This window comes from Argentina anserina, chromosome 1, assembly GCF_933775445.1.
Source record: "Argentina anserina chromosome 1, drPotAnse1.1, whole genome shotgun sequence".
Lineage (NCBI taxonomy): Eukaryota > Viridiplantae > Streptophyta > Magnoliopsida > Rosales > Rosaceae > Argentina > Argentina anserina.
Genome location: NC_065872.1, coordinates 22433119 through 22447221, shown reverse-complemented (window position 1 = coordinate 22447221; position 14103 = coordinate 22433119). Strand labels below are relative to the sequence as shown.

The 14103-nt window shown below is 35.7% G+C and overlaps 1 protein-coding gene across 2 annotated transcripts; it reads left to right on the top strand.

The window, feature by feature from the left end:
• The first annotated feature begins 3384 nt into the window (after positions 1 to 3384).
• Positions 3385 to 13531, top strand: LOC126787431 (alpha-L-arabinofuranosidase 1-like). Of its 2 annotated transcripts, XM_050513322.1 has the most exons (17): positions 3385 to 3647; positions 3729 to 3783; positions 3992 to 4203; positions 4446 to 4567; positions 4672 to 4825; positions 5132 to 5201; positions 6049 to 6194; positions 6285 to 6330; positions 6436 to 6488; positions 6780 to 6924; positions 7515 to 7633; positions 7719 to 7790; positions 7873 to 7976; positions 10673 to 10729; positions 10846 to 11044; positions 12814 to 12957; positions 13257 to 13531. In XM_050513322.1, exons 1-17 carry the CDS (start codon positions 3489 to 3491, stop codon positions 13401 to 13403), a joined length of 2004 nt encoding a protein of 667 aa, XP_050369279.1. In that variant the 5' UTR covers positions 3385 to 3488; the 3' UTR covers positions 13404 to 13531. The 2 variants fall into 2 exon arrangements, with proteins under 2 accessions (XP_050369279.1, XP_050369283.1); XM_050513326.1 differs by lacking the exons at positions 12814 to 12957; positions 13257 to 13531 and adding an exon at positions 11804 to 12096.
• The last annotated feature ends 572 nt before the right edge of the window (positions 13532 to 14103 follow it).

Below are 14103 nucleotides of genomic sequence, written 5' to 3'. Positions count from 1 at the left end.
AAACCATTTTCAATCCGTTTAAACCGGTTTCGGTTTGGTTTTCTTCATTCTTCAAACTACATCTCTTCAGTTCGGTTATCCGGACCACATTTTTGGTTCGGTTCGGTGAGTTTTTCTTGTTTAATTCGGTTTATACCCACCTCTAGTATGTACGTACCCTAAGTTAATCAAGTGTTTCTATTGGTCCTCGAGTTTCCAGTACTGTAAACCCACATTTCCTAACATTGAAGGGTTCATTTTGGTACCTTCATATATTTTAATTAACAGTTATAATAATATTCCAAGATAGGATATTATAGTGATCTGGAGTTCAGCCTATTTACTCATACCGCATGTTATTTTCTGTTTTCCCCAATCAAGAGTCTTTGATGCGTAGTTGCTTGATATGGATTGGATATTCTATGTTAGTGTTTCGATCTGGTCCTTCAGCTCCCAACAATTTAAATTATAATCCAATAGCTTTTCTTGCCTCCTTTGTTTGGCTCACTTAGCTAGTAATGGTATGTGCTCGACGAGCATAATAGTCATGTTATTGAGCTATTAATGAAGCTCGAGGTGCAGGTTTTTGGTCCTGCTCGGTGCAATACTTCAATGTCTTCACGTTATTAATAATATTGACCAAAAAAAAAACGTTCTTAAAATGTGAGGCAGCTATGTAGGACTAGGTACTCTGCTTAAAAAAAAAGGGAAAAAGAAATCCTTCACTAATGTCTGTTAATTAATTTGTGAAATTTATAAATGTCACGAGCAAGAAACTTTTGAACAATGATACTGTTTTCTTATTTTTTGGATTAACCAAGTTTTTCTGAAAGAGTGAGTACTACGGAAAGGCTTAGACGGCCTTGAGCTATAAAATCAATTATTTCCCATTATGTATCAAATTCTGGAAGCTTGAATTGAAGTTTCTGTTGATACAAGGTTATAGCTAACTTTGCTAGAGATTTTTTTGCTTTCCAGTTTCCACTGTTTAACTATAGTTTAATTACTAACGAACACATGTATCTTACAATATGAAAGTACTTTTATACATCATCATCTTACTACTCATTCGATACTACCATGTGCCTTTGGTATTATTCACTCATGTAGTATTTTTTCCTAGAAAATACTTGTATTCAACTCATGTTCTTAATCATTCTTTTTTGAAAGGTGTTCTTACTCAGTTATGTTCTCCTGGAGTTGTGAATGTTACTGCTGCCATTGTTGATATTGGGAAAAACAGGGAAACAAGTTACGTTCGAAACCATTAGATGGAAACTTCTACCGTAAGCTTTATTAAAATTAATTTCGATGGGTCAATTGTCCATTCTGAACATTAGAGTTTTTTTTAGCAGAGATAGAAGAAAGTTGCCGGGGCTAGAAAGCCCGGAAGAAAGATTAGAAGAATGACAGTTACTCTTGCCGAAAGCAATTACTAAGAAAAGCTCTAATTCAAGCAAAGGAATGTAAAATGGATTAAATCATAATTAACTGTCCGTTCTGAAATCCGAAGATTGGTACGCATGTCATGAAACTACATCCAATCGAAGTGTCTTTTTTAATCAAATACAATATTATACTACAACGAGTCTGCTGTGAGTCGAATTCACGATCTCACTTACTATGAGAGACTAATGCCACTAGACAAAATTGTACTGGGCGCAATCGAAATGTTTTAAGCCACTATGCGTCTGTATTGAAGTCATCGATCGGAACCATTCACATTAGGCAATTTTTTTTTTCAAAAAGACTTAAGGTTGGGCAAAAAACCAAATTTGCATAAAAACCGATCTGAAACATCCCGATTTTCTTAATCAGGTAACCGATCCAAAATATTTGGGTTGAAAAACAAATGAAACTGATCCGATCCGGTTAAAATCGGATTGGATACGGATCCACCTCTTAAATCATCCAAAAAAGGCGATCCGATCCGAATAATTTAACTTAATTATAAATATATTATTTTTAATATACATGACACTCCATTATTAGTTGATGAATGAAAGTTTGAACTTATGGTTATGATAATGAGTTTTATAATATGGTGACAAACTTATTCTTTAGATTTATATTTGAAATTTGTGTGCTTAAAGTGTTTAGATAATTAAATTGCCTGATACATTTTATAATTTGAGTTTATAGACAGAAGACTTTTCATATTTGAATTTTAACCGAAACTGATCTGAACCGATTTAAGAATTCGGATTAGTTGAATATTCGAGTTAAGATATTTAAAATTTAGATATTGATGGACAAATTGAATAACTGATTAATTCAAATTGAATATAGATTTACCCTAAATCTGAACTGAAATTCGGATACCGAGTCCTAAAAAAACTGTTTTAAGAAGTAACATAACTTGACTTGCCGTAAATGCATAGCGAAATTCACTTGTCAACATGGGCATTCCTTTTACGTCACAAGAATAATTGGAGGAAGTTTGAGTGGGGAGCGTGGAAGACGTAACAAGAGACAGATGTGGCGGCAACAAGACGCAGTCACGCAAAAAGAGTGATCAATAGTTGATCAGATCAGTTCACTATTAATTACAACTTATAAGAAAGTGATACACGTAAGCCCCCTTGCTTCGCTTGTAATCCACATCCACTCTTGTTCTCTTCACTCGGAGAAAGCAACTCGAACTCAATCCACTTCGGTTTTTTTTTTATGTTTTAATTTGATATTTATTTTATATATCTTAATTATTAAATAAAATTTCAGATTAACACTTTAGAAAAAAGCAACTCGAACCCAATCCATTTCGGATTTTTCTTTTATGTTTCAATTTTGTTATTTACCTTGATATGCTCTAGACCTGAAGTGGTTGACTACTAGTCCACCATTTTTAATTACCTATGAGGTTTGATCTCGTGGTGAAAAACATAATAGGTCTGTTTGTTGGGCAAACGCTATTGAGATATTCCTAGTAGTAAGGAGGTCTCAGGTTCAATCATCCGCAAGTGAAAAATATGGCTGTAAGTAAAATCAAGCCACCCGTATTTGACTCAATATTAAGCCTAACCTTGAAAATAAGCCGAGCTTAAACAACAAATATTCAACTCTTTCGACTCGTTTACCTTGTGAGCTAGCTCAAACTCGTTAAAAAATCGGCTCATTTATTAAGCTCGACTTAATAACTTTTATAATATATATAGTATAATTTTTATATGAGAATTATTATTAAAAATACATTATAAATAATAATTAAATGAAACCCTAATCTTATTGTACCACTATATAAATAGTGTTTACTAGAAACCATAATTTGATCATTCTATAATTTTTTCTGATTTGTTAAAAATTAATTTATAATTTAGAATTATTAATATAATTTCACAATGATTTTAGTCGACAAAGTACGTTGGAGTTAAAAATGGCTATCATAGATAATAAAGATAAGAGAGTTTAGAGACAGACCCAGTCCACCCTCTTCAATCCATTTCCTTATTAAAATGACGCTTGCGATCATCGAATAGAAGACAATCAATCGAGTCTGTTTTTTTTGAGCCATGGGTCTTCTCTCTGTGCTGCTCTGCTGCTTCTGTTTCTGCTGCTGCTTTGTGTTTCAGTGTCTCGCTGATACAGCCCAGACTGCAGAGCTGGTTGTCAATGCTTCTCAAGCATCCGGCCGACCAATATCCCCGACACTCTTTGGAATTTTCTTCGAGGTTCGCTTGCGTTTTTTTATTCACGTTTCTTTTGCTTTGTTGTTGTGTTCAGTATCTCACTGAGCTTGTGTTCAAACGCAGGAGATTAACCATGCTGGCGCTGGCGGCTTGTGGGCTGAGCTTGTCAACAACAGAGGTCACTTCTCAACTCACCAAGTTCTATGAATGCTTTGTTCTTCTGCATGTTGATTCTGTTATTATTTTCATTGTTTCTTTTTTTTTAATTTATTTGTTGTTCTGTAATTCTGTCACTCCATGTTTACAATGAGTTCTTCATGTTGAGCTAAACATCACATAATACCATTAGCGGTGCAGGCTTGTTATATTGATAATTTTCTCCACAGGTTTTGAAGCAGGGGGACCTAACACTCCTTCCAACATTGATCCCTGGTCAATTATTGGGAGTGAGTCATCTTTGATTGTATCGACAGACCGGTCATCATGCTTCGAGCGGAATAAAGTTGCACTTCGAATGGAGGTGCTATGTGACAGCCAAGGTGCCAATATCTGTCCCTCCGGTGGTGTTGGAATTTATAACCCTGGGTTCTGGGGCATGGTAAAAACTGTTTAACTCCCAAGTCTCTGTTTGGTTCTGTTCCACATATTGCTACGTTAACTCGTGTGTTTTTTGAGGTGTTTTCATTTTTTTTTTATAATTAGTGTTTTACGAGTACTTGTTTACAATCCCATTACTCCCATTGGGTTAAACTTACTAGAGCCTATGTTATATTTCTATATTTGCTTCATTTTCTATCCCACTGCCATAGATTGAACTTATTACTCATTTCTTTTTCCCAGAATGTTGAAAAAGGGAAGACCTACAGTGTAGTTCTTTATGTTCGTTCATCTGGAGCAATAAATGTGTCTGTATCGCTGACAAGCTCTAACGGATTGCAGACTCTTGCTGCCGATAACATTATGTGAGCATCTACTTTGTGCAGAGACTTTGTAGTAAGGACTTTATTGCTAAATCAATAGTATTCGGCCCTAGGAATCATAAATTAATTTTGCATTGCCTTTTCAGAGCTTCTGCTTCAGAAGTTTCAAGCTGGACAAAATTTAAGGTTCTGTTGGAAGCCAAAGGAACTAATCCTAGCTCGAGATTGCAATTGACAACCACCAGAAAAGGGTCGATATGGTTTGATCAAGTGTCAGCCATGCCTTTGGACACATACAAGGTTCTATTATCCTCTAAAAATTCATTCATTCATGTCCATCACAACTTAAGTTTCTTCTATTGAGGTTTCATACATAATTAAATTGGAACTGTAAAACATATCAAACCCATTGAAATTAGCATCTGCCTATAAAGTGAGATTTTGGCCAGAATCTGATAAACTCAGAAGCTGGATGCCATTTTGAATTCTCAATTTTGAAAACTGTGATTGGATATGACTTGCTATTATTTATTTTTGGTCTCTGGGACTAGGGGGCGTTTACTATTACATGCTAGCATCCATTATGTATCTTTTTATTTGGCCCAGGGACATGGATTTAGGAAGGACCTTGTCGACATGTTGGCAGATATGAAACCCCAATTTATTAGATTTCCAGGTAAATCTCCTCCTCCTCTCTCATACTCTCATTGGAGTAACAAGTGGATAAGTTGGATATGAATTAAGATCGAAAACATGATCATATCTACCCCAATATATTATTAACTATATGAGTCATAATTTCTGTCTGGATAAACTTCTGAAAAGCAGCTGAACTTAAGGATCTCATTGTAATTGATATCCAAACTACAAACCTTCCAAGACCAGACTCGTGGTCTGGACTTGTTGGTGAGCTGTAAGTTGTTGGCTATTTAAATAAGAGCACTGTATGTATGGGTTCAAATCTCTCTGGTATACAGAGATGATGGGTCAAGTTGAACAAAATTTGTATAAATGAATACACAGAATTATACAGACTTAACAATTTTCTAAAAGATGGCTCCACCTCCGGAAAATCATCCATTTACATCCTAGGAACTTCAGATATCCTCCAGGTTGTTCTTTGTTTCTTAAATCAATTTTTTGGTTGTTCAAGAATGAAGAAGTTAAATATCGGAGTGTGCATTTGACTGGGAGGGGATAGAAAGACGATATATATGTTTCTGATTACATTATATAATTCATTCTTAGAAACTTTATAGTCTATTAATAGTTATTATCTTTCTGAATTCAATTTAAATGAAGACTGATTCCCTATTAAAAGCTATTATAGCTTCTACCTTGTTTCAAAGCCATAGATACCATTAAATTATTGTTTTACGTAGATCTTCGCAATTGCTGTTTTCATCTGTTTAGGATCTGTGTCTGTTTGTAAGTAAACAGTCTGGTTTCGGTTATCTCCAGTGCTGGAAGTTGCTGATAATTGTTCTGAAGAGTTGATGTGCTCTGTATTTGCGTTTCTTTAGGTGGTTGTTTTGTGGAAGGTGAATGGTTAAGAAATGCATTCCGTTGGAAAGAATCAATTGGACCATGGGAAGAGAGACCTGGACACTTTGGTGATGTTTGGATGTACTGGACTGATGATGGTCTTGGTTATTTTGAGTTCCTGCAAGTAGGTATCTTGCTAATTCTCAGGGAGGCCTGATGTTTAAATAAATTGGTGGTCGATCTATATAAAATTATACAATACATTATTTTTCAGCTGGCAGAGGACCTTGGTACACGGCCAATATGGGTGTTCAACAATGGTACTTCACATTTGTTTAATGTTTGCCTTTCTTTCTTTTTATTTTTATTTTATATTCTTATTTAATTTTTGGTTTATCATTATCATATTACCATATCTTCCATAGGAATCAGCCACAATGATCAGGTTGATACTTCCAATATCTTACCATTTGTACAGGTATGCTGAGCAGTTTTAATTAAATAATCTGTAATACAAAGCTGGTTTATTGGTGCTCTGAATTATATTCACTCAAATCATTAATATTAAAGATGATTACGTAACTGGGGTTGAAGAAACATCAGATTTCAAAAGACGACAATTAGCAGATCAAATTTGTTTCTATCGGTTTTGTTTTGTGCTTTGTGCTTTTGATATTTGTTTTGAATTTTGCTAGTGGTACTTAGGTTATCAATATCTTTTCATGTTGTTCCTTCCAAATTCAAATTCCAATGACATTCTGTTTATCAGGAAGCTCTTGATGGTATTGAGTTTGCTAGGGGCAGTCCTGATTCTACATGGGGTTCTCTACGTGCCGCAATGGGACACCCGGAACCCTTCGATCTGAGATATGTTGCTGTTGGGAATGAAGATTGTGGCAAAAAGAACTACCGAGGTTTGGGCATTTTGTAGGTCATAATTTTCTGCTAAATTAATGTTTATATAGATAGAACAAAAAGGAATACTGCAATGGACAATTTGATTTAGTGCATGCATCACTTAATTGCTAGTATGAACGTGCTTAAATGTATAATTGACTTTTTACAAATAATTTTCAAAGATCTAATCATTAAACCCCCAAGCACAAGTCAGATTTCCTTCAATTTTTTTTTCCTTCTGCATGGCCTAGATGACGCCAACTATCTTTTGTTTGGGTCTCTCTATGATTTCATATCTGAAACTGCTAAGAATGTGTTAAGCTCCTTTTTGGCATTACATTTTCAGCATGTGGTTTGACTGAGAAAATCAAGTGGATCAATTATATCAAGTGAAATGCAGCAGGCGTGGCCAAATTGAGCAGAACTTGTTGATGAATTTTATTGTCTTTGATATAGTGTTAGAGTTTACAATGCACTACCTGAAGTACTTTGCAATAGTTGGAGAGAGAGACAATGGGTTTGATGCAAGGATTATATTAGTTAGTGCACATGTGGTGGAAACTTGTATATTAACATGTCTTGTGATTTTCCACTTTCTGTTGACTAGGAAATTACCTCAAGTTCTATAGTGCTATAAAGCGGTCCTATCCAGACATCCAAATTATTTCTAACTGTGATGGCTCTTCTCGTCCTTTGGATCATCCGGCAGATTTATACGATTTTCATGTAAACTTCTTTATACAGCACTTTGTATAAGATCTAGCTTCTAGTGGATTTCCATTATCACGCCAATCTTCTGGTTTTTGTTTAGGTTTATACGTCTGCCAGCAACATGTTTTCCATGGCTCATCAGTTTGATCGGGCACCTCGTAAGGGTCCCAAGGTATACTGATTAACTTTCTTCTGATTTATTGATTTTTCTGAATTGGTAACTATCACATCTCTGAGAATGCAACACTATCCAGGCTTTTGTGAGTGAGTATGCTGTGACTGGAAAAGATGCTGGAGCAGGAAGTCTTCTTGCAGCATTAGCAGAAGCCGGATTCCTGATCGGGCTTGAGAAAAACAGGTTCTGTAGCTTTACAATTAAATGGCTCATTGATTTGATAGTATTCTATATAAGTAATCAATTCGCAAAATGCTAGCAGAATATATATATATATATATATTATATATATATATTTGACATGAGAAGGTCCGCTGCCGGACCATGTCTCTCATAAAAGTGCTTGCCAAATTAAGATCATTCTTTTCTCTTACTTTTAGTTATAAAATTTGTCTTTGGAAACAATGCATATGTTTTCCGGCATTTTGGCATGCGACTAATCCATAGAAAGCTGGTAAAACCTTATAAACATCTCATTTACATTTCAGATAAAATGCAGAATGATCCATTGGCTTCCACATAACAGAGATGCCACAACATTTTCGTGTTTTATTTTCTTTCTTTCATTTATTTCCTGTGGATATTAAGTTAACCGTCAACTCCATTTAGTTTTGTGTATAAACTGTGTCGGGTGTCAGTGTCTTGTATAACTCGAGGTTGTTTCTTATCCCGTATTTATGCTTAATTACTAAAGAAAATTCTTAACCAGGTTTATAAACTTCTTCATTGTCCTATACAATACTCTCGTCCAACTCCAGCTAAACATGGCCCATGTGAAGTCGTACTTAAGAGGGTCAAATCTAGTAACTAGATAAACTCATTTTCACCCATTTTTGAGCATTGACACAATTTCTTGCTTCAAAGAAAAGCTTCAAACAATATTTGTCCTTCAAATTTTGTAAAGAACATTGCTGTATTGTTGAATAAGTTTGGAATTAGAGATGCATGGTCGGTAAATATTAAGAAGAATGTAGCATAATGAAAATTATCGTAATTAACATCTAAAGCACATGTCAACAAGCTAACAAACCCTTGTAAGGATTTATATGAGTTGGATCAAGTGTTTAATAGTGTAAATTTGTATCTCATTCCATTAATGTTAAAGAATATATAAAGACTAACAAAGAAATTTTTCAAACCTGATAAGGGTCATTATGTATATCATTCCATTAACATTCAATAATAAGTAAGTCTAATTAAAGATATTCAAAAGGGCCAATTTTCATGCACCTCATAGCTACACCCTTACTCATGGCCTCAGAGATTCATCTATTTTCATGCCCATCGTCATGCCTGCACCTAGAGGTTCATTGAATCTAGCCTGTTCATTACTCCAAAACCTTTCTATGAAATGTCATCTGCACATTATAATATTATAGATGGGGATAACTACTGTTTTCTACCATTTAGGAAGTTAACTTCCTAACTGATTGGTTCTAACAATTGGGTGACTTTGTGTCCGCTGTAGGAAAGCTTGAACGACAGCCATAGTAACAGAACAGTATTATATGATTACTTGGTCATTAGTGAACAAGATGTTATGGACTTGCGATTAAACTGAGGAAAAGTTGTAGAGTGAGCTCATAGCAGAACAGAAAATGAAATCCGACTCAATTAATTTAGTATGAGTGACTGATTATTTAAAATTGACTAGTTCATTAAATAGTAGCTGGGCAATAGATTCATAAGCAATCTGGAACGGGCAGAATATCTAGCAATCTGCTTTCAATAGTTTAAACATGGCAACAGTATTGGCGATTGAATACCATACCCTCTGGCAATTGATTAAGAAATTATTCATGAACAATTTCATTTCTTTCTAGGATAAGTATTAAAGTAACATATACAATGAACGGACTGTAGACGTAAACTGTGATCAGAATCTAGAATTTGTAGTCTGATGTCTAGATTCTTGTAGTAGATGTTTGTTAGGGTCCCTGCATGTACCTTCTCTTCGTGGGTATTGAGGAAAAAGAGTCGTACTCTGGAATAATGTCTACTGAAACTTCTTACGTTGAGAAAGTGCAAAAATGAAATATTAAGATGTACATTTATAGTTTTATACAAAGGTGAATGGGAAGACATTCTTTCTTTTTCTTAGTCACCTTTGGTTCACCTGTTTTGGTTTGTCTACAGGTTTCAAATCAATTGATGCATACCCATGCATTTAGTGACATTGTTAAAATCTAGAGGAACAAACATCAACATATTTTATTTTGTTCAACATGAAGATTATTTCATTTTTTCCTTCTAGTAAAATAGATTAAACTATGAAGTGACCAAAAAGTACAGACATGATTTTTCAATGGATAGGATAAGCAGTGAAAGAGTTGCTCTTGTAAAAAATTCCAGTCAAATGATATTTGTCACATAGCTGGCTCAGGTTCATTTTTAACAGAAGTTAGTGTAGCAGAGTATACTTTCCACAATTGTGTACCAAAGTTACTGCTGAGTTATACCTTTTCCCCTGTTGGTAACACTTAAACCTCTAACAAATGCCTCCAAGTGTGCTATTGAAATTTCACCCGGACCAGTGCAAGACTAAAAACCAAAAAAAAAAACAGCTAACTAGTTCAATGGTATAATAAATCATTTGTTGGATTTTTTTCTGACTACTTTTATCTAGCTAGAATATAATGATGGAGTAAACTTCTGCCAAAAATGATTTTTTAATTGTCTAATATGAAATGATCTGATCTCATCCTTACCCAAGTATTTTCGCTCTAACAAGAGCTTGGATATTAGAGTATACTAGGATTACCATGGCAGGAATTATTGCTGTTATTCTTTAGAGTAATTCATTTTCCGTTGATTTCTTAATTGTAAAGATGGGTGGCTGCTAAGTACTTCCACTGTTTTTCCCCCTCTATTAATTGCAGTGATGTTGTTGAGATGGCAAGTTATGCGCCACTCTTTGTGAATGCCAATAACAAGCGGTAACTTTGTGATCTCATTATTTATCTCCATAATAATATATGATTTATTTTAATTCTTGTGTGAGGATTATAATTCATGATTAGTTGACTAAAAACTGAAAACTTCTGTCATGAAGGTGGAACCCAGATGCAATCGTGTTTAACTCCTCACAGCTGTATGGAACTCCTAGCTACTGGGTGCAATGTTTTTTTAGCGAATCAAGTGGAGCAACTATTTTCAATGCAACACTCCAAACAGATTCTTCTAATTCACTTCTTGCATCAGCAATTTTGTGGAAAAGTTCTGAAGATCAGAAAACATTCCTAAGAATTAAGGTATGTTGGTTATGCTGATGTTATGATTAGAGTGAGTTTTATGCTTTGTGATGTTGAATTCAAATTGGCTTCCATTAATTTAGAATTTACTATTATCATAATGTTTTTGTGGCCTTGACATAGTCAAAATGTCGAATATGGAAACAAAATATGGGAAGCAGGCTGTACACCTTTATATATATATATATATATATATATATATATATTTTTTTTGCCTGCTCCTAGCGATATGTCCTAGAGACTGATACTCAGTAGTAGCAAGTCCTAGGGGTTTCCTTCCTAAAAATTGTTGGTTCAGCCGGAGCCCCAGTTTGGAACCCTTAGTCCGCATAGCTGGTTAGAGGGTTTGTGGATTATCAAAAAACAACAAAGAACCTGTGTGTAACCGTCAGTTATTGATATCCTCTACTGTGTCTGGATCCCCTTTTACTTTGTCTTGGAAATGCACCTGGGCCAAAGGAGATTTTCCTTTAAATTGCTAAAGCAATCCATCACTCTATTCTTCCTATTCTATTCCAGTTTTAAAGCTTGTTACTTGTCTCGTTTGAAGCAATGGTTTGCACCTATCGTTCTCTTTGGTGACATCCTTCCTGTGAATATTCTCGTGGAAACAGCTTCCTATTGCTGGGAGTTGGGTAAATGTTCTCATGGAAATAATTCCTACTGTTGGGAGCGATAAGTCCTTGTTCTTGAGGGGAGTTTCTGAGAGTTGAGTTTTGAAGGTTCTCAGTGAATGTTTTGGTGGCTTTGTCGTTGCAGGTGTTGTTTTTGGGTTCATTGGATGGAGGGGCATCCATTTATTCAGATTATGGGTGGTTTGTGTTGTGGTTGATCCTATGAGGAAGATTAGTTGTGTAATTGAGGGCCTGGGTGAGTTAGGAGATGATGGTCTATCAGGGTGGCTAACAAGCCAGTGCACCTAAGTTGGACGGGCAGGATCGATACTCTGGTGCAACTGTTCGCTGATCGGATGCCAATCTTCATTCAGCTGGGCTTCTGGCGGCCTGTCTCTGATTGTTGGTTGAGAAACTATTAGACCTGGGTAATGCACGTGGGACGCTTTAGGAGTTGCTTTGCTACCTGCATGCATTGTTTAGCTCTTCGGGTTCGGGTCTCAATGTTTTTGTGTTTTTTGTTTTTTAAAGAAATCTCCATATTTGCATTAGGGTCTGTCTTTCTGGTTTTTATTCTCTGTGTTGAGTCATTTCTTCATTTCCTTTGTTTGTTACCGTATCAATATTCAGTCTTTTACTGCTTTCTTATGACTTAGGGTCATAATAGAACAACTATATGGGTTTATAGTCAGATTTGGACTTGTATGTCAGACTTAGAGCCATTTTTAGTCTTTTTTTCCATCTCTGTTCGGTTTGTCAAATTTTGGAATTATGATGAAACTGTTTGTTCTTGTGGAGGGTAAAAAATTCTGCATTGGTTATTACCTACCTGCTGTTTTTAAGTTTTGAGTCTAAGAACATTATGCTGTTTAATGGCAATGTTGTTTTTTTCTACTTTCAATCCAATCGCAGTCCGGCAATGTAATTTACAGTCTGAAGTCAGAGTATAAGAGTTTGGTGTTCATATTATATTCCGACTGTAGTATACAAATCGTCTGAGGAAGCCATAGATTATTCCTTGTTATTCCTTTGTATGATTACAGTTAGTTGTTTGAATACCTTTATTAGTTTCATTGACATCTTTATTAGACTTTCAGCACACACTGCTTATATAGTGTCTTTCGTGTTCCATGAAATTTTGTGATTTTTCTACAGATTGTAAACTTTGGAAGCAACATAGTGAATCTGAGTATCCGTGTTGATGGATTGGAGCCAAATACTGTTCTGTCTGGATCAACCAAGACTGTACTGACATCTAAAAATGTGATGGATGAGAACTCGTTTGATGAGCCAAAGAAGGTATTTTGAGTCGGGAATGGATGTTCACTTTATTGCATTGAACTTTAAACTTGTGATTCTTTGTTTGTGTTGTTTCCTGGTTTAGTATATTTGTGTTTTTATTTCTTTTGTTTTTGTCGACTAACTCCCATCTACTAGAAGAATGGTGCTTACAGGATTAGCATTGTAAGTGAAATTGTGAGCAATTTCACGAAACATAACACAGATTTCTACAAACCTTATAATTAGATACTCTTCAACAATCGGTATATTATATGATATTAGCTTTTCCCACCAATGTAATGTTTTTTTGTGTGCAGGTTATACCGAACCTGAGTCTACTTGAAAAGGGTGGCGAGGAGATGGATGTTGGACTTTCTGCACATTCGTTCACTTCAATTGATTTGTTAATGGAATCAAGTTATATCAGGACTGGAGCTGATTCTTTCTCCATCTCTTCCATCTGAGAAAAAAAAAATATGATTAATTATTTACAGTAATTGTAATGAACGTACAGAAAATAATCCCCAAATGTACTGGGAATCCTAATCAAGTTGTTTTATCTTTGATAATTAAGGCAATTCTCCATATAGAATTGCCTAATCAGCACAAATCTTTTTTCTTTTTTGAGGAGTGATATGGCGCCAAATCCGGCGCCGCAATCCTACATGTCATATTATGTCACATTGTCATGTCAGCAATAACAATAATTATAAAATTGTTCCGGGAGAATTATTATTCTACTCTTGTGTGTGTCTTAGCCTAATAGGTTTCCTGTTAGGAGATAGATTAGCATCTCGGTAATAGATTAGGACTCCGAATCCTACGGGATTGTGATTTTGTAATGCCTATATATAGGCTCCCATATCATTCAATAATACACAATTATTTCATCCTGAAACACGTTATCACGCACTTTGCCCTAAAAATCTGAACTTTTAGAGCCCTAGAAATTTTTTCTCTTCTCCACCGCCGGCCGCCGTCGTCTCCGGCCTCTAACATCTTCCCGTCAGCGTTCCTCGTCGGCGCAACCCCTGCTCGCCGTCGTTGCAGCCCCTCCCCCCCCCCGCTGCTACCTCCGCAGCCCCGCAACACAGCTCCTGCAGCCCCGCTGCCCCTGCAACACCCCTGCACGCTGCCCCTGCACGCACCCCTGCAGCCCCTGCA